The sequence below is a fragment of the Lagopus leucura genome, unplaced genomic scaffold (assembly GCF_019238085.1).
Source record: "Lagopus leucura isolate 7727_CA_CO unplaced genomic scaffold, USGS_WTPT01 Super-Scaffold_100008, whole genome shotgun sequence".
Classification (NCBI taxonomy): domain Eukaryota; kingdom Metazoa; phylum Chordata; class Aves; order Galliformes; family Phasianidae; genus Lagopus; species Lagopus leucura.
The window spans coordinates 9,493,375-9,515,339 of NW_024962265.1; the positions used below are offsets into that span (position 1 = coordinate 9,493,375).

At 36.2% G+C, this 21,965-nt stretch overlaps 1 protein-coding gene across 4 annotated transcripts in view; it reads left to right on the forward strand.

Moving 5' to 3' along the window:
* The first annotated feature begins 11,105 nt into the window (after window positions 1–11,105).
* The window catches only part of HGF (hepatocyte growth factor), a 62,022-nt gene continuing 51,162 nt past the window's right edge, over window positions 11,106–21,965 (forward strand). For all 4 annotated transcript variants that reach the window (XM_042872906.1, XM_042872907.1, XM_042872908.1 and 1 more), the window contains exon 1: window positions 11,106–11,235. In XM_042872906.1, the coding sequence (XP_042728840.1) occupies window positions 11,160–11,235 (76 nt within the window). In that variant the 5' untranslated portion in view covers window positions 11,106–11,159. The remainder of the gene's footprint in view (window positions 11,236–21,965) is intronic.

Below are 21,965 nucleotides of genomic sequence, written 5' to 3' on the forward strand. Positions count from 1 at the left end.
AGAAATTTATTCATCGACACAACGCATATCCAGATTTGCATACTATGTTCACATGTTCCCATATGGATTCCTATACTAACAAAGCAAATCACAAAGCATCACAATGATAATGAATACATTAAAATTAGATAAAGTTTAATTGTGTATTAATTTATAACTTGAGTGCATTGTCTTCACAACCATTACACTGGTATAACTGACTTCTCGAGCTTTTGGTTCATGACTTCTTAATCAGAATCACAACTACACAGGAAATAATCTTCTCTTATCATAAGCTTGTTTTTTGTTTTGCTTTGTTTCTGTTTTGTTTTGGTTTTACACTTCTAGTTTTTTCCTGTCTTTAATGAAGAGTCAAAATCTGATATTTTAAAGAACTAACATTAAAAATGTATTGAATTGCAATAATCAAAATGATTCACTCTATTTTAATTCTATTTTTTTTTCTGTTACACATTAATTCTGGCTTTCAGTTAAAATATCTAGAAAATTCTTCAAACTGGAAAATGTCATTTTAAATTCTGATATTTGTCAAAAAGTTCAAATTATAGTATAATTTCAGAGTTTTTTAAAAATAGAATAAAGAGACTTCTGTAATGTACTTTTTCTTCAGTTTCATTTTTTGTTGTCATTCTGATTTTAAAACACATGACCCGCAAATTCCCAGTCATTTTTTAATTAATGTTGTGACTTGTGTTAATAGATTGATGCAATGTATATGTATACTATACATGTTTCCAATAGATGATTTCTTTACTGACGTTCTGAAAATTTAATGCATTCAGAATAACATTTCAATCATATGAGTGTTTCAAATCTCCAGTTTGGAACTCTATTTCTCTCTGTTGTAGTCAGCAGTACTAATTTCAATAAGGCATATAAAAGGCAAAGACTGTACATTTTTTAGATTTAGGAAACTAGTCCCATAAAAGGAATCAATAACCCAGATTTGGCTGCCTGTGCTACTTACAGAAATTTTGCATGATATCTAAATTATATATATTCTCTTAGCTACTTCTAATCATGATGTGACATTTACATAACAGAATAGGAGAATTCTGAGGCACAGTCTTCGGCTTCTGAAGAGATAGATCTGTACTAGGGAGGTGCTGTGCCAAACAGCTTTAATTTAATCTACGAAAATTGTCTGAAAAAAAAATGCAGGAATGCCATGGCACTTCTATTTCTAGCTCTAGAAATCCATAGGTTGCTCTTAAATTAATGCCTCCTATTTCTTTCCATGGAAACTACAACACATACAAAAAATACAATAATTCAGTTTGGTAGAGCAAATTCTCAGCTACAAAACGCTGCATCAAAGCCTGGGGCCCCCAGCACAGAAAGGATGTAGAGCTGTTGGAGTGGGTCCACAGGAGGGCTACAAAGACAATCAAAGAAGCATCTCTCCTATGAAGAAAAGTTCAAGAAGTTGGGTTTGTTTGGCTTGGAGAAGGCTCCAGGGAGACCTCATTGCAGCCTTCCAGTAGCTGAAAGGAGCTTACAAGCAGAAGAGGTTTGGTAGTGATAGAAAAAGAGGGAAATGACTTAAACTAAAAGAGGGGAGATATAGATTAAGATTTTAGGAAGAAACTTTTTCCTCAGAGGGTGCTGAGGTTCTGGAACAGGTTGCCTAGAGAGGTTGTCGTTGCCCCGTCCAGGGAGACATTCAAGGCCAAACTGGATGGCATCCTGGCAGTCTGATCCAGTAGGTAACAACCCTGCCCATGGCAGGTAGGTTGGAACTAGATGATCTTTAACATCCCCTCTAACCTAAGCCATTCTACGATTCTATGATTTTCAGTATAAGGAAACTGCAATTCTGAGGGAGAGAGGGAGGGAGAGAGGGAGGGAGGGAGGGAGGGAAATATATTCCATATACACTGTCAGTTACCAGCAATGAATTATGTAAGTGGTTTACCAGAGTGAATAGTGCTCAGTGTTTTTTAAAATGTGATATACAGCACACAAAATATTGGTCAATTATACCTTTTGTTAAAAATTGGAAGATGATTTCCAGATATCACATCAGCATACTATACCAGACTTTTCAATGGAACTGTAACAGATATTCTTGATATAGTACAGGCTGATAGTATATAGTGTGTTTGCTATTTTACTTTTGGAAAATAAATGTCATTTATTCATTATTATTATTTTTTCCCCAGACAAACTGTAAGAAAAATAGTTTAAATGTTGTTCATTTCAAGCTGAGTGACACAGCCCTCTAATTTCTGTGGATGCTCAATCACATCCCCAGTGATTTATTTGAAGTGCTTCCATAACTGAAGGACATGTGTATAAAATAATCTCAGACATAAATAAAGACAATTTGGTATCATTGAGCTTTAATATGTGAAGTGAAACCACGTTGTTTGATTTACTAGGAATAACCAAAAGAACACATAGGAATGGTAAAAATAGTTAATCAGATAGGTGGCATGGAAATTTATGCATTTTCAGGAGAGATGGTTCATTTTTCCTTTTTCTTTTTCAATAGTTGTTCAAGTGTTTGTACAAAAATCAACTAAATGGCAGGGATTTATTTGTTCACTTGCTTGCTTAATTATCTCTTAAGGAATGGTAACAAACTGTAGTAGGAAGCACTTACTATTCCATAGAGTATGAAAGGGCTATCATTTACCAGGCTTTTTATGTGATTTTTTTTTTTTTTTTTTTTTTTTTTTGCATCAGGCTTCAAAAGCAACTCACAAAACTGTATAATTGAAAATTCTTTGTCCAAGGAATTTAGCTCTTATTTTTTTATTTGGCTGAGCAGTACTTACTCTGAAACTATGATAAGCAGATAAAAAGAGAAGAAAGTCATAAAGCAGCACAAAGGTCGTTAATTTTGAAGCACGAAAAATTAGATGATCAGAAATGTATGTAGGCTGGAAAACAGCTGAAGGAAGCATCACTGCAAACTTGTTCTGCGTTTATACTTTTCCATAGACGTCCTTCATGGATTACTGTCAGATAAAATTCTAGTCTACACAGACTTGTCCTTCAACTCAATTCAACTCAATTATTCTGTATACATTGCTATTTTAAGAAAGACTTCAAAATAACTTCCAAAAATAATACAAAATAAGGAATAATATATTTCAGTTTAGGGTAGACAACAACTGGTACTCAGCAGAAAAAAAAATAATAATAGTTTTCCATATTATTTTCTGTGCTACTATTATAAACACTTTTGTTGCCTTATGTTTGTTAATATGAATTTGACTTTTTTACAAAGAGAATTTTTAGGAATCTGATCAAAAATATTGAAATAGATCATCATACCTCTTGCTTAGCAGAACTGTTCCTAAGTAAAAACTTATTCTTTATTAACTGATAATTTTGGACATGAGGAATGGGATCACAGTTTTGGGAAAGAAGAGCAAAGTTGATGCATGTAAACAACCGGAGAGCTTTAGAATTGTAATTTCAGATCACAGACTTCTAAATTATGCTTTAATCTTATTTTTGTTGCAGAATTTCATATCAAAGTGAAAACCTGGCAGGAGAATGTTGTAAGGCAAGAATTTGCTCCATCGTTTATCACTTCTGTCAAATGTATAGCTGAAGGCTAATCATCCATGCTCAGATTTCACCTATTAGAAAAAAAAAAAAATTAATAAACTCTGTGAAAAGTGAGGATCAAATGCTTCATAGAAATAGAAAAATAGAATAGAGAAAAAGTGCATATGCATCACTGACATAGCCAGTGCAGATGAGTCATGTTATTACCAATGACATTTCAGTATTCTCAGCAATACCAGTGGCTGATGATCTAAGGGACAAAACTGTGCTGAAGTTTCTCTTTAGTATATAAAGAAATGAATGCAACCAAGAAATTTAAGTTTGATCTAGTCTTCCTCTGATAGTCCATATCGTGATTCTGCAGCCAAATGTCTCTTTTGATTACTTGACTATTTTCCAGAAGCTGCATTACAAAGCTCATATCCCAAACAAGGAGACTTTGATTCAAATAAAGTACCTAAAGCTTGTTCTTGAGATTCCTCCTCTGATAACATCTTTTCTGATGTTTTGGCAAGCTTTCTGTCACTGGGGTCACAAACCTTAAAAACAGAGCTTTACAGCCATCAATTGTTAGTTCTTTTTTGTTGTTTGTGTCTTCTCCAACTTGCTATTAATGTGCTCTCATGTCTGAGAGACTGCAGGGAAACTGATGAAGCTCCATTTAGGTTTCTTCTTATAATCTTTAACAGCACCGTAGGTAGAAGTTCTCCTCTTTGATATGAAATCCTAGAGAATTTACCCTTGACAAGCAAGTATTGGAAGGCTTCAATCTCTGGAATTAAAAGGACCAACATCCCTGTATTTTGAATTGTTGAAATCATTCCATAATATATAATTCAGAGTCAAAGTCCAAATTAACTAATGTTTCTCTAAATATATTGAAAACAAATTTTCAAAATGCAGAATGTATACCAGCCTGGGATATTAATGTTCTTAATCATGAATGAAAATATTAATATTATGTAACACATTTGTTTGTTTGCATGCATGTTTGATTTCATTTTTTAATTGTTTTAGATTTGTAAGTAAAAATGTCTTGATTTAAAATATTTGAAAAATGTTTTATTCTGATAGTAAGAAAAATTACTGAAAATCTACAACTTTTTTCCTGATTGGGATTTAAAACATAAGAAGATCTTAGGAAAAAAACAAAACAAAACAAAACAAAAAACAGACCTCCTCCATTTTATGGTTCATGCCAGACAATGAAAACAAAATTAATCAGATAGCTATGCTATGTTTTGTTTTTTACTTAAATACATCTTTGGTTTTCAACAACTCACAAAATAGTTGAGGGGGCCTGTATTATGTATACACACATATACATACTATATACATTTCAGAGTGAGGATTACTATATTATCAAAATCACACATTTTCCCACCTTAGCTCAGACAGAACAGCAACAATAATAATGGCAGAAAAAGCAGTAGATTGGAGATTATCTTAGATTAATATTTTAGACTTGATATTTTCAAGCCTCTCCAACTATAAGAGTGAAAATAAATTTTACTTACTAGTTTCCTTTGATGGTAATTAATCTTTGTAATTTACATAAAGGAAAGAAGGGTTGGTGAATCAAAAAAAAAAAAGAAAATGAAGGACAACATCTGGGAAAATGGAGAACAAGGCAGAAAAATTGAGGTCTATAAACCAGTGAACTGGACCAAATACTTGATTTTGAGATCACTCTGTCATGGAGAACGTATTTTCTAATAAGCATGAAAAAACACTTCTTTATTTGCTAAAAAATGAACATTTACGGAGAACACCCACGCAAACATACTTGAAGAGTTAAATAATACGGAGAATTACTATCCTCTGAGAAGTAACTCAGTAACTATGGTATGTAAATTAAGGGCTTCTGGGGTTGTTGCCTCATAATGAATGTATTCAGCTTCTGTTTGTTTTTCCAGCAGCCAGTACCACAACTTTGTTTTAGCTAAAAAAAAAAAAAAAGGTCAAAAAGAGGTTAATTTTTTCTTACATTCTTAAACAACAATAAAAAAATCTATTGTAAAGGTTTTGAGGAACATTAGGCCTTGATTAATATAGGCAAAGTACAAAAATTAGAACTGCCTATGGCATTTAACCCGTTACAGAATTTTTGGCACTGCAGAAACTGATCAATTTGGAAACAAACAAATAAACAAACAAAAAATAAACAGGAATTGTAACATTCCTAATCCATATACTCTGAGTACATACATAGAACATTTCTTACGAATAGAGTGAAGGTGGGTTTTTTTGAATTCCAGAGTAGAAAGGTCAGATTCTAAGAATATTTAACCACAATACAGCACATTACAAGAATCTTCCCTTGGATATACAGGGAATTTTTCTGAAAAGAATCATCATTTCATGAAAATAGCTTGAAGGACTAAGGTCTACATATGTAAAGCATTTCGGCGTTAAAATATCTAATTTTTATCTGATAAAATTTGATCAGATAGTTCCTACTATACTATACTTGGTATACATAATATATATATACTTATACACAGGTATTTTTGTTTTGCTTTGTTTTTCCAGAATACTGAAAGTAGTTATTTGCAAACTAATCTAGAAGGATTAGTTTGGCATCAGCTGCTGTTTGGCACACTGCCATAAATGGCTTACATGTTTTTCACAGTGCAACTTAAAAGCTGTTTTATGAGGCATCTTATCTATCCTTAATCAGCATATAAAATATATGTAAAGAACAGTTACAGTGAGATTTACACAGGAAAGCCATAAAATATTTATGCTACTAAATGAGTGCAGGAATGGATACTGGATTACCTGACTAAGGTTTAGGATTCAGACCTGAGTGCCTGAGAGTTTGAATGTGGGCAGTTATAAATTATATATGTTGGAATATTATGAACATATGTGAAAGGAACATACAGAAACAAACAAAACCAGGTCACTTCATTGCTGATGTTCCTTTTTAACCTCAGCAACTTCAAAACTATACATTTCATACCCTAGGAGCACATATTTGTGTATAATGTGATAACCTAGACATTTTTACATATATCTTACATGATTTTTCATGGTTTGCACCATGAAAGTGCTCAGTTGAGGTGTGAAGGCTGTTTACAAAAGCCCGCTTTTAAAATGCATCTGTAAAGGTTCCAGCCAAACCTTGTGCCTATAATGCCAGGTAATAGTATCTGACTAATTTTTGTTTATAAACTTGGACACAAGCTGGAGGAAAAAGAAGCTTTTTAAAGCTGGATAGTTTAGACTACTAAATCCACATGGGATTTTATCTGTGAATGCCATGTAGATTAGTGCCTAAATCCCAGAGGGAGGTGTAGCTCTTGTCATCATCCTGGAGTTTCCCTGGTGGGTAATCATCAGCAAGAAGCCTCATCTGAGATGCCAAACCCTCCCGCTTCACTGCATGGGGGTGTAAGCACTTCACTAGGGGGGTGAATTTGCCTACTGGGACCAGCAATTCAGATCTGCAGCATTTACTATGATGACATGCAAATTCTTTTGGCTGAATCTAAAATGTTGGACTCAGGGGGCAGCTGAGCTTCAACATTCAACTACACATAGTAATCCCTGTGCTGGGATTTTGTTATCCTCTTCTCCTTTTTCCTTTCAATTTTCATCTTTCTCCCCATTTACTCTTTTTTTTTTTCTTTTTTTTCCTTTTTTTTTTTTTTTTTTTTTTTAACCTGCCTGAAGAAATCTGGAGGCTTGAGCTGGAAGGTGCCATGAGACTAGTTGGTCTCTGCCTCAGGTGCCTTAGCAGGGTTAAATTCTGCTTATAAAATGAAGCATAATTTTTTTAATTTATGCTCCTCAAGTAGCTTGAATCTTTTTCATCAATCAGCTCAGCACTGAAAAATTACTATGCACACTCGCTTATTTTGTCAGTCTTATTATTCAATGGAACCTTAGCATAGAAATTGTTTCAAAGTAGAAAGGTTTATTTTGAACACAGTAGGTGATTCACAGGACAGACACTGGTTCATTTAGAAAAGCTTTTCTTTAAAGCTAACTTAGACTTGGTACTATTCCTTGTGTGTGAAGATTCCTGCCAAAACTGTGAATATCTAGCATTTCTGAGTAGCAAGTTACATCTGAAAAACAGATCCAACTGTGGTTATGGTCAGAAAACAAAACATAAAAATAGCAATTTCTATGTATTTGGTCATGTCTGCTTACTTTTCCAACCAAAATAAAGCTTTTTCAAACTTTTTATTAATGTAGGCAATCCAGAGCCAATATATCTTTGGTAAAATATACAGTAACTCTTTTATTTTTAGATACAGTTAGATTTTTTTTAGATATAACCATGACACATAACAGAATATTCTCACATAAAACCTATAACTTTGGTTACACTATTTAGTTCTTTAGTTTCTCTATGTGCAAGCTAAGTCCTGACATGGAATTCAGTTTAGAAAAGCTAAGAATGAAATATGATATTTGCAGACTTTTTCATACAGAATTTCATTTCAAGGTAAAATTTCATTGAGCTGAACTAAAATATGTTTCGGTTGTAAAATGCACAGGGCAAGAAGACACAGAAAAAGGATTATTCTACATTTTGCTGTATATGTAGCAGGACCAAAGAGCATTTTCAATTCCCAGATCTATATGCAAACCTTTGTGTTGACTGATGAATGTAGCATATGATTATAGCACCTATAGGATTTCTTCCTTTCTAATCTCTCTTCATTCTCTGGTCTTCCACTCTGAATACACTAGTTTCCACTAAAGGAAAATACGTAAGGATTATATAAAAGGTACAGGTGTTCTCCAGCAGGTCCCCAAAACTGGACAAACAAAGAATCAGGACTAAGGCAAAAATATCTATGCCTGTGGATTTAACTCTCAGGCAGTATACAGGACTGTGTATTGATAACAGGAATCCATGCAGATAAATATTTTATCCATTAGGGAGCTTCCAGGTATTCATGAGACACAGCAGAAACCCTCCTCCAGTTCAGGAGAAGTTTGACTACAGGCCAAACAGTCCCCCTTAGGGAAGTCAGTGGCAAAAAATCTACTTGATTTTAATGGTGCATGATTCTGTGCTTTACACAAAAAAGGTCACTCATCACATGCATGGACAAGTCAAATACATTTGGTTTACAGAATGTGGATATTTTGGGCTCAGCGTGGTGCTGTGACTTTTTTATTCTTGCTTACTGTTTATATTTATGTCCATCTTAAAGCACAAGAAGGAAAACAAAAACTGAGATATTCATATTCTATTATTTGCAGTGGACAAGGATTCCACATAAGGTCAATGGAACTGGGAATACAACTTCTATATTCTCAGGTTCTGCATCTCTAAGAGACTCCAGAAAAAAAAAGTATTATTTTTTTGGAGAAAAACAAGAACAGCCTCTAGGAAAAAACAAAACAAAACAAAACAAAAACAATCCTCTAGAAATAATTTTCATTCTTCACATTTCAGAAAGGTTTTGGTTTTTTGGTTTTTTTTTTCACATAGATACGTTTTTCTTGTAACACCAAATGCTCAAAATATTTTCTTCACAGACTCTCTCAACTCCTTAGAGTCCCCTTTCTTTTTCTTACCAAGACAGCAATACCCAAAATGGAAATTTTTGCTTTTCCACGGGGCATAAATAGGGTGAAAGAAGTATGAATATAAATATATGCATACATACATATAAATGTACATACATAGATATAAAAGCACATATATATACATATATATACTCATATATGTATTTTTGGGGAATAATGAAAAAACTGAATGCCAGATAATTTTTTTTTTTTTTTTTTTTTTTTTTACTTCAAAAACTTCCCCACTGTTAAGAAAAGCTGCTTATCAGCAGTTTGGGTAGTAAATCTGAGCAAGGGAATACTGTTTGGAGGGGACCCATTTATGTCCCATATGGCAAGGGTCCACATGCAAGGCTCTGATTTATTTGTGGAAAATTGAGAGGAACATTTTCCTGCTGCCTCTGTTTTTACATGCTTGTGCTATAGACAGTAGGTGGGTGCATGGGATAAAGAAATGGTTTAAATTAAGGCAAAACTTTTCCTGAAGTGTTTATTTTTGTACACCCACATGTCGGAAGGCCAGCCTCGTGACTTTAAACAAACACCAGTGCCATTGCTTCCATGAAGTTAAAATGAAGTGCAATAGAAGAATTGCAGTCATTTTGTCTGTGATGGAAGGAAGGACAAGTCTTGCTATGGACTGAGGTTAGCCTTCACAGAACAGCACCAGACAGCTGATACTTGACCTTTAGATTCTGAGTTGCCACAATTTTGGGGAAGTGGCACTTGTCAGATGGCCAAAGAGGGTGATGGAAAGGCCAGGCCAATGGCCAAGGGGAGTCACAGGAAGAAAGGTTAGTTTCCCAATTGGTAAATGGTCTTCCTTTGTCCCTGACACTGGGGCAGGAGGAGGCCTGCTGGAACAGCCATCGGTGACACTGGCAGATGAAAAGCTTGACACAAGTGTGCTTGACAGCAGTGTGCACTTGCAGCATGGAAGGCTAACTGTATCATGGGCTGCATTAAATGAAGGGTGGCCAACAGAGTGAAGAAATTGATTGTCTCCCTCTGCTCTGCCCTTGTGAGGCACCACTTCGAGTACTGTGTCCAGCCTGGGGCCCCAGCGCTGGAGGAATGCAGAGATGTTGGAGTGGGTCCAAAGGAGGACCACGCAGATGATCAGAAGGCTGGAACACTTCTCCTGTGAATAAAGGTTGAGGGAGCTGGGCTTGTTCAGTATGGAGAAAGCTCAGGGGAGACCTCAATGTGGCCTTCCAGTCTTAAATCAGGAGGCAGACAAACTTTTACGTGGGCAGATAGTGATAGGAGAAGGGGGAATGATTTTAAACTAAAAGAAGGGATATTTAGATTAGATACGTGGACAAAATTTTTTACTCAGTGGGTGCTGAGGCACTGGCACACATGGCCTGGAGAAGATATGGATGCCCCATCCCTGGAGGTATTCAAAGCCAGGTTGGATGGAGCCCTGGTAAGCCTGATCTGGAGAGTGGCAACTCTGCCTGTGGTTGGAGGTTTGGGACTGGATGATCTTTAAGATCCCTCTCAACCTAAGACGATCTGTGATTCTATGATTCTATGCTGCCTTTGAACAGGGTGAAGGGGCAGGTGGAGAAAGGGAGAGGTCACAAGGGGAGATGTCTAGAAGAAGGGAAAGATTTGTTCTGGCTGCAGGTGAGAGAGCAAAAGGGCTGCGGGCCAGGATGGAGAAAGGTGAAGGTCTGAGGGACTATGCAGCAGCAGGCAAGGACCCTGGGACAGCAGTGGGGGACCTGGCCCGTCCGGTACTGGCCCTGAACTCCGGGAGGGACTGCGGGAGGGACGCGGTGGGGGGAGGAGCGAGGAAGGAGGGAGGCAGGCAGCGGTGGGAACCCTCTGCCTTGGGCCGTCTGCGGGGCGGGAGGGGAGGCAGCTCCCGGGGAGGGGAGGGGGAGAGGAGGCAGAGAGGATATGTTGTTGAACAGTTTCTTACCGTAAGAGGGAGTTGGGACCCAGATCTTTCCAGTTAATCACACAACAAACTTAGATCATCGCAATAAAAAGCAGCTCGGCTTGCTCTGACTCCTTTAGTGACCGGCTGTGCACAGAGTCCTTCCGAGGAGCCATCTCCTCCCCGCCAGCCTCCGGGGGGGGCCGCCAGCACCATGTGGGCTACCCAACTCCTGCCAGCCTTGCTGCTCCATCAGCTGCTGCTGCCTCCCATCTCCATCCCTGCGGCAGGTTAGTTCTTCTATCACTTCTCTAGCGACATCCCCCACCCCTCCCCAGCTCACAGCTGCATCGCTCCCCTCTCTCCCTCTCTCTACCCTGCGCCCGTCAGCTCTACCTTAGCTGCACCAGCACCGGGTGCGGCTCGGGGTGAGGTTCTGGGTGCCGGTGCCCATCCCGGGTCGTCTCGGGACAACCTGTGCTCGGCGGGGACAAACTGGGTGGTGTAGAAGTGTTGCTGCTTCCATCACCTCCCCTCCCAGTGAGGGGCACTCGGGAGTCTCTCAGGACAGAGAGATCGGAGAGCGGGAGGAGGACGTTTCATCGTTGCCTATAATCAGGGTATGAGGAAACATCTGCCTATAATTTCCGAGTGCTAAGAGAAATGTTAATTTAAATAAATTGACGAGGAATACCCAAAGCATAAGATAGTATGCTGCTGAAAGGGAAAGCCCTTGCTAGAGTTCAGCAGCACAAACGTGCTATTTCCAGACTGAAGTACTTGTAATTTCATTAGACGTTCCCGATGAAATCCGGGAGCGGAGGGGGGGGTGAGTGAGGGGGGAAGGGACAAACAATAAGTAATCAAGTGCTGGAAGCTCTTTAGCTGAATTTCTTTCCTGAAGTGTCCCCCTTGGACTGGATATCTGGAGAGCTAACCCTGTGTTTCTATTGGCCCTCTGGGGAGACGCTTGAGGAAAAAAGTTTGCAAAGGTTTCTACAAACCTTTCCTTCCTTCCTTCCACCAACATTGTTAGGGTCAGACCTTTACACAGACAGAAACAAAAGGCAGCCAGAATTCAGGGAAAGGATCTGCCAGGAGAAAGCAGAGCGAGAGCAGGCACACACAGTGTCAGGGGCAAGGCTTGAGCGCACCAAGCAGAGGGTATGGCAAGTGATGTTAATGGCTTCTAAGATACGATTAGATTTTCTAGTAAAAAAGAATATATATATATACATATATATACATATATTTTTTTAAATATTATTTTAAAGTGGAATAGTTTTTTATCTGAGTGTGCAAAAAAATGCGTAAAATCAATGGGTAAAATCATGTGCAATAGACATGTCATTTTTCCCCTATAGTAAGAGTGCAGTTCTGTCAGGTGCTGAGCACCTCATGAGAGCTTTTGTGTTCAGTCTGCTCAGTGCTGATTGTTTTCATAGGCACTAGAAGCAGGTGAAACGGAGATATAGCCACTACAGTACTACATTTTTCTGAACTCCTTTTCCACATACATTGCAATTTCCATTCTATGGACATGTGACCTTTCAGAAAATTTGATGACTAGAGCTAGTTAGGAATTTTCTGAGGAAATATTGTGATGTTTTTTTTTTTTTTGGTTTTTTTTTTTTTTTTTTTTTTAACTGGAAAATGCTGACCCATCAAAACTTTTCCTTTTAGAAAGAAAATTTCTTTGGCCTAGCTCCCTCATATAAAATGAAAGAAATTTGCATCAAGAAACATTTACAATAGCTTGGAGTACAAAATGATGGTGAGCAGTTCCCACCTGGGATAGAAACTCATCAACTGATGAGCTTGAAAAAAATCAGAACTCATGTTACTTCATCTGACCAACTAGACAGAAACTGGTGTATGGCCAGGTTCATAAGAAGCTAGATTGTGCTTAATCCCTTGATGACTAGGACACTTTCCTTGAAAGAGTCCTTTTTCTGCCTGCCAGTAGTCAGATCTGTACTTTCCCAAATTCAATCTAATATTCTAATGGAAGAGATTGAGAGATTGATACTATGAGCATCAGTAGACTGATGATTATGGCTACATCCTAACCAATGGATTCTTCAGTTTAGTGTATGGTTCATCCTGATGTGAAAGGAAATTAGATTTCCTAAACTTCAGAATTTTTCTTGTAGTATAACTTGTTTTCTGGCCAACTTTCATAGTGACAGTTTCTTGGCAACACTACCTTCTTTAACTTTCCTTCCCCACCTACCTTAATATTAATCAATCCTATTGTTTGTGTTATGGACAAGAAAGATGAATCTTACCACACACTGCCATTGCAGTTACCTTGGTTTGTAAAAAGAGATGATCCTCAACAAATGTTCCAGGATTTTTACAATGAAAGGAGGGGGGAATGGTTTTGGATTGTTTTTACTGAAAGGTTTTCAAGAAAGATTAATATATCTCTATGTATTTATTATTTTTATATATGAAAAAGCTAAGTGATGAAAATAATCAAATATGTGTATAAGAACTATTTTGCTAATGCATTCCCATACATTTTTCTACTAATGTTCTATCAAAGTTGAGTTTAAATTTACCTAATAATGAGTCTTCTTTACTCTGTGACTGGATCTTTTAGGTTTGGCTACAGTGTCCTAAATTCTGTATGAAGACAATGTTTCTATCACTTGCAGAAATAAATTAATCTGAAGCTAATAACTTTTATTAGAATTTTCTTCCTCACTCATTCTTAATATTCAGTTTTCTTACTATTTCTTTAATAACATTAATCTAGTGAAACTGAAGCAAGATATGTAATGAAACTGGATTGTGTGTTGCAGAAGAATGAATGCTAAAGATTAATCTAAATTAAAGATATTTTTCTGCAAAAGACTGGCATCTGAGTGTTTCCTTACCATTATTTCTCAGCATTTTCTGTAGTTCAGATCATTTGAAAAGTTTATAATGAAGATGTGGGAGTTGCACTTAGTTCCTATAAATAACTTTTGCTTCAAAAAATCCCATACCAATAATCAACATCTGAAAGTTGTGTATTCCTGTGGTCTGCTTAGCTACGTGTATTTTAAAGTTTAATGTGATTTATACTTCCCCACCCCAGCTGTAGATAGTCATTATTCTATATACTGTCAACGGAGCAAAATGCTACTCTGCCAGTTGGAAGACTGTATTCCTTCTGTTTAATGGAATCCTTTTGGTGCTCAGTGCCAGGGGTTGCTTGTTTTGCTCTCGCGTGTAATACGCTCTTACCCTGCTTAACAGATTTTCTGTTTCTATTAATGCCATTTTCATAAGCAACCTAGCAGGCGAACTTAGAGTTGAAAGACATGAGATTAAAATGTTGCATAAAACTCTGGAAAATCGTGCACTGAAGTCAAGAAAGGAAAGCCTCTTATTGGAGGAGTTCATCTGTCATTATTGTAATACTTCAACTGAGGCCAGGGTTGGAAGGGAAATTCACAGACTCCCTCAGAGAGCATAATATCTCCCTTCTGGATCTTTACACTGAACATTAGTTTGCCACTTAAGCATTTCAAACTTTTCTAAGGAGATTTGAAAGCAGGATAACTGGGCCTCTTGATGGGTAAAAGCTTTATGTAAGGAGGGGAGAATTGCCCTGAACTTCTTGCAATTGTATGTCATGAATGAGTACTGGAATTTCACTTTCTCCCATCAGACTTGAGGTGGGAGTAGAAGGGTAGTGGCTACAAGGAAGCATAGAGATGAGAAAGAATTGATTTCCACACTTGCTTGGAAAGCTGGAATAGTAGAATTGGCATCCTCCAGATGTGAGCAAAGTTTGTTCATTGCAGTAAGAAATTAGGGCAGCTACAAAGCATTGTGAAGGGGTGAGGATTAATTTTCCCTCATCTCTTTTCCATTTCTTTTCTTTGGCAGTACCATTAGAGGATAGTAGAACTATTCCTGTATGTGATTAGTACCCACACATAAAGCAGTGTTGCAGTGAAGGAGAGCTAGGAACATGCTCCAGATTAGTCAGATGTTCTGGCAAAATCTAGCTACAGGAGATGGAGCTAAATGAATTGTGGGCCTCCACCCATGTGCTGCCTGATGTGCCTGGCCATGCCTGGCAGTCCTCAGTGCTGCTGGCACAGTGTGGGACTGGCTGCTCCATCCATCTCCCATCAGCTCCAACTCTTTCTATGACTCCTTGCTTTGGCCAGCAGCACATTTTTTATGTATACAACATGTAGCAAGGCTCTTGTCACTCCTCATGCCAGTCCGTCTTTGTTTTGCCTAAATCACTGTCCTGTCTGTGCTTTTCTTTTTACTCCCTCCTCCAAACCCAGACGCACTAAGTTGTGGCTGAGACCCCATTGCAAATGGAGCACATAATGCTCAGGGTGCCTTGGAAAAAAGCGTCACATATTTGTAAAGATTGTGGAATGCAATGCAAAATAGAAGGGATTTAATTCTTGTGCAGATGCATAGGAAGAAAAATCCTACAAGGGAAAAAGTTCTCTGTAATTTAGCCAGAGGTTAGATACAGCAAGTCAGAGTACAAACTGCAGACCGTTTGTTTCTGCCAATGGGTCTCAGCATCCTGCTGTGCAGATAACCTTTTCCTGGAAGAGAAAGAGCTGTCCTTTTGCATCTACCATCCAATTATAGAACATGCTATCAGTTGTTAGCGTTATCCTTTGTTTCTTGTGTTTTCATGCTGACTATAGGAGAGTTACAAAGAATGGACTTAGCAAAAACTTCAATTTGGATTCCAAAGAAATTGACAATCTTTGCAGCTGCTAATGAGGGATATATGTGCATGGGTGTGTATGTGTGTGTGGGTGTGTGACTGAGAGCAACATAAAGCCAAAAAGAAATATATTCTTTGCATTTCCTGAATCTGCTTAACAACTAGACTGAAAGCCAATATAAAAATAAGGAAAAAATTATCCCTATATTATATATTGCAAACTGCTTTCTAAAAATTGCAGATTTTTTTTTTTTTCTGTGATTGCTCTTTTGCCAAGAAAATAAATTTCAGAAGTTAAGAATAATTACATGATCCTCCAGACACCTTTCTGAGAAACTATTCAATTGTGACAAGCAAGAGATGACTTCTTGGACAGCTGGTTTTATTTTGGTGACATTCCATCTGTATAGCTTACTGCAGTTCTTATGGGTATGGTTTATAAACTTTTTCATGCCAAATTATTGTTTTATATAAATAACCACATTAAACTTAATCTGGCTTCTAAATCTATTCAATATAAAAAGTTATTTTCTTGGGCACATTTCAGAATTGTTTCAGTTGTTCATTTTATGTCTTTCTTTCCTTCTTTCTTCTTTCATTCTTTCTTTCTTTTTTCCTTGTTTCTTGCGTTTTTTTTCCATCCTTCCTTTCTCTTGCTTGCTTGCTTGCTTGCTTGCTTTTTCTTCCTCTCTTTCTTTCTTTTTTGCTTCCTTTCTGCCTCTCTTTCTATTTCTCTTTCATTCTTTCCCTTCTATTCCTTCCTTCCTTCCAAATGACAAGTCATTTGGAAAAGATGTTCACTTTTTGCATTCTAGCCAGGAAATTGGACATTTCTGATACTGAAACATGCATAAGGAGAAGTCAAAATAAATGAAAGCAAGTTGAAACTAAGTTAAAAGTAAGTTAAAATTATGAGTATTAATTCACGTTATCTAATTGACTAATTCTAGACTTAAGAGAATAAACTGTCTTGAGTGAATTTGTTTAAAAAACTGCTTCCTAACTATTCTCATAGATAGCAAGTATTTCATGACCCAGTAAATGATTTTGATATCAACGTCCACCATTTTTTTTTTTTCAATTTTTACAGTGGCCATGCTTTTATACAGTGAATCACTGTGAGCATATCATATCTGAAGCCATCTTGTGACACCTACTTTCAAGTTCATTTTCTCTTAATGAAATCAGTACATTTACTGTATTGTACTGGGGCCTGTGTCAATACACAATTTACCCTTGTTGCTTTATATCCTTTGAAAAGCATTATCCTGAAGATACATTGCTGAATTTAATTCAAAATATTTCACAAATCATATTTTGTAAAGAAGTTAAAGAGCTCACCACATTTACATGCTATTATTCAGTCCAACTTTGCTGAGAACTCTTGTTTTACTGCAAACTCTACTCAATGATCTTTGCTTCTACACAAGGATTACCAAGTGCACTTCTATGCATATAATTAAGGCTTGTTTTTTATTTTATTTTTAATTTGTGTTTATTAATATTTATTTTCACTGTTTTCACTGAGATAAGGTTTAGCTTTGATATCTCTTTCAAAAAAGCATTTGTGATAGTGAGATAATCCATCATTTTGTATAATTGGCTTTGTACACTTTACCAAGTTCTAAAATTTGCTCGTTTCTTTCTTCTCCCCCTTTCAGATACATAGTTATGAATACATTTTCTTGGGTATAACCTTGTTGTTTTTTTAAGTATAAGTTTCCTAAAAAAAATGGAGACATTTACTGTGTTGAACACTGTGTCTTCCTTTTATTTCAGATGAAGTTAAGCTTTTTATGCCTTTTTCCTGAAGGTCTTTCATATGATGATAAATTTCTGATTTCTGCCCCTGCCCCAAGTTCCAACAGCATCTTCCCTTCACAAATTTCACATAAAATTCAGTTATCATATTTCTTTTTTTTTCCCTGTCTCAATTGAAAAATTCTGTAAATTCTGTTTACTTTGGCTTGCAATGATGATTGTTCTTTAAAAAAAATAGCTAATTTGACTTGATTATCTGTTATTTAAAAAATAATTGAATATCCTAATTATTCCATCTTTTAACTATTCAAGGTCATTTCATTACAAATATGATACAAAAAATAATGAATATCAGTCTAAAATGCCTGCTGATGCTACAGAAAGGGAATATATCTCTTCTATATATCTGAAACAACACTTTTAAAAACATTTCACTCAAATATGTTTTAAATCTTAAATTTTTCTGAGTTTTATACACAGTATGTGGACAAATACCCTCTTTGCTATTTTTCTCCCCAGTGGCATCTTATTTTGCATTTGTTGTGCTATTTGGAAGGATTGCAATCGATACCTGAAATTTATACACTAAGGTATCTTCCTTTTCTTGATTTTTTTTTTCCTCAAAAATTTAGTTTATTTCTGACATCCAACGAACATCCAACATGAATAATGACTAGTGGTACTGCTATGGGGATGTTATTTTCTTCATAACTAAAAATCGTAAACATCTTTTTCCATCTACCACATGAAGATCTTCATCCAACTTACTTACATCAGTAGCTATCGTAATAGAAGAAAACATCTTTCATTATCCTAGCCAGTTGAAAGTTTAACACAACAAAACAAATAACCACTTGGGAAATTGCTGAAGTTCTGAAAGATATAATCCAGCTCTGCAAGTGTAAACAAGAAAAATAATGAAATAAAACTCCTTTCATAAACAAGATTTCATTAACAGTCTTGATTAAAACATAAACCTTGAATTTAAGTTTATCTTCTCACGGAAAATTCAGAGGCATTATGTTTTTATTCTTAGTTAGGTTAGTGAAGTGGGATGCAAAGGTAGAAAGAAAGGAATGAGACTTCTCACATTATTACAAGTCTCCATGATGTGGTTCTTTAATAAAGCATGAACTATTGCACAGATTAGAATGAGACTTGGAAACCCTGAAAACTGACATGTTGAATACATCACCAGACTTGATTAATAAAAGCCTTGTGTTGTCTATGACGTGTCCATAAAAATGAAGATTTTTCAAGGGAGACAGTAGAATGTTCCAGTGCTCAGTAAGACTATAACTCCTAAGCCTAAGTATACATTTTAAAAAGTTGGACTGGTAGAGGAAGGAGAAAATGATTACCATTGAAGTAGATAACGTCAGATAATTTAACAGTAAATTTTTCCTGTAGACAATACAAGTAGTATTTTGATCTCATTATGATGTGCAAAAGTAATCTTTAGGCCTTTTGGTGTCCTATATGCTCTTGATTGCCACAACATTGGTATAATTTAGGTGATAATAGCTTTTTACTTTGTATTGAAACAATGATTGGGAAAACAAATACTTTTTGTGGTCAGACTAAAATCTTAGAGTCTGATACTTGAGTTGCTAAAGTATTTGAGCACTAAGTGACCTGAAATTAAATTCAAACTAAATTTCCTGACTCTGTTACAGCTTACTATCAGACTTAGTATCTTCTACTGGGTGTAACATTTTCAACTGAGGTGTCAAACTTATTCATGTAGTTTCAGGACTGAGTGGTATGGTGATATTTTGAGCACAAAACTCTTTTTGGTGTGGGAAACAGATTCAAAAGAGATACAGAATATGATTCTGCTGCAATTTTCCCACTAGTACAGTCATAATGGTTAAGTAGGTTGTAGAATACAGGTGTGACAACCACCTAGTGAGTCTTCTAAGTAATTCTGCAAAATGATAATTTTCTTTATCTCTGTTTACTTATTTGGCGTAGTCCGAAACTACTCCAAGACAAGGTATTTCTTGAAATATTTACCTCCAGATGTGATATAATTTGGGTAAACTCATTTAATACTTTGTATCTCAGGACACTATACAGAAACTTCATATAGAAAAGGTAGTAAGAGAACCTAAGGTTTTTTCTTGTAGCTTACAGCAACATGTCTTTCATTATGAGAAATATTTATTTTAAAGTGAACACTTTACACACTTTTGGATAGTGGTAAATGTTCTAGTGAGAAAACTATGAGGATCCTAAATGAGATGACAACATACTCACCCACTGCAGCATCCTACTAGAGTCACTATGGTAGTTTCCATTTCCCTGTGCCCTGGCTGAACTCTTTTTTTTTCTGTCTGACCATGGTTTCTATCATGCTAAGAGGAAGAAAGAGGCACTGCCCTCATGTTTTTCAGTTATACTTTGAGTCAACCAAAGGAATATATTCAGTTAGGGGTTGTTTCTGCTGAGGAAAAAAAAGGTGATTTGTATTTGAGTACATTCTTTTATGCTTGAATTAGCTGCTATTATTTTCAAATTTAAGTGGAATGTCAGACTTCTTTACTAATATAAATATAAATACAAGAAGCATCAGAAGGCATGGCCCACAAACTAATGATTAATGAAAGTTTAAGAAACTGAAATAAATGTCCATCACAAATTAGAAGAACTATATAGATAATATTGCACAGTAGACTTTAATGTAGAACATTTATCAGACACTATTCTATTTGAGATCTTAAGAATTAAAGCACCTGGTTTGAACCAATAAATATTATTTTTTCTTTTTGTTGTTGCTGTTAGAGTTGTAAAATTAATGCTTTGCATTATTCAGATGGTTCTAACAAAGTCACACCATGTATTTGGCACTTCGCCTTTTGGATTATAGGCAAAGTCATAGAATGTTGTTTGAAAGCTGAAGTAAATCAGGCTGTTATGAATTGCTAAATGCAAGATCAAACCCATAATCCTCTTTGGACAACTGCTCAGGGAAAATAAAAAAGCTTTACCGTGAACCATGTTTTTCAAGTAGAACAGCATTTCTTGTGTTTTTTTGGATGATGTTCTTATTTTTGCATTCTAGCTGGTGAGTTTGAGAAGCTGTTATCATAGGGAATAAAGATAATGACACTTATCAGTAGATGGAAAATGTTAGCATCAGAAACTAAAAGAAAATACTTTGATATTTCTGTACAGATTCTTACCTCCACTGGACATAAAAATCTTGGCTGAGACAATATAACAACATCTTACAAGAAAATAGGTTGAAACATTCACCACAAAAGCTTAATGGTAGACTTGTTTTTCTGTGGTTGTCTTAAAGAACAGATGCAATTCTTATTACAGCACTTTGGCTCTTCCATAGGTACAGTAAAAAAAAAAATAATAATAATAAAAAATACAAGCAAGCAGTGCAGACAAAATAGTTTCCAGTAATGATGCTAATACTTTAAGTCAGAATCCTATCATAACAGTTCTCAAAGCATTATGACTCATTTGGGATATATATGTGCTGTGCAAATTCAAAGCTGAAAATGCTTACAATAACTGACATGGATCCCAGACACAGTACCAAAACTGTTAACATTTGAACTTTTCAACAAAAACTTCTTCCTATAAAAATAAGAGGCACTGAAGCGGGTTGTACAGAGAAGTTGTGAATGCCCCATTTCTGAAGGTCTGCGTTGGATGAGGTCCTGAGCAGTCTGATCTAACAGGAGGCAACCCAGGCCATGGCAAGGGTCTTGGAACTAGATCTATTTTAAGTCCTTTCTGGCCAGAGAACTTCTAGGATTCTATCATTTGAAGGGAAATTAATAATTTATTTTCTGAAAATACTTGTGCTTGGAATTAAAATTATAAGCTATTAGGTTCAGGGGAATAGCATTGCTCACCTTCAGCAGTTCTAAAAGAGGAGTAGAATGGATGAAGAATTTTTTTATAGATACATTACAGCTGTGGTATTATTTTACTTTGATCTTCTCTTTCTCTCTCACTTTCTCTCTTAATAACTGAACCTTGATTAATCTACTTTAAATATCTGTTCTATTTTTAGGTGTCTTAGGGCTAACTCACCACTGAGAGGTACGATTTAACTGAATCCAGTAAAAATGTGATCCCTTAGCAATCAGAATGGGAGTTCTGTGAAGGAAACACTTCTGCTTCCTCAGCTTTAGGTATATGCAGCTGTCAGTAACTTAGAGTCACAGGGACCTCAGCTATTGGAGCTTTACAGTTTATGGAGTTATTCTGAAATTCTGTGCAGAGTATACCAACTGAAAATTTACTACCTATGTGCACATTTTACCTGTATAAGAAATTACCTATTCAGGATAGCAGAGTGCTATGGTGAGGATTCATACATTGGCAAAACTCTGGCAAAATTTAATACATTAGTCCTGAAAATTTGTTTGCTGTCATTGTGGCTGATCCTTTGGAGAAAGTAATAGAAGGACAGATGTGAAAATGGTTACATGGAAAAATGTTATGAAAAATAGTATTACATACGTCTTTAAGGAATTCATTCTTTTTTCCTTCCTTCCTTCCTTCCTTCCTTCCTTCCTTCCTTCCTTCCTTCCT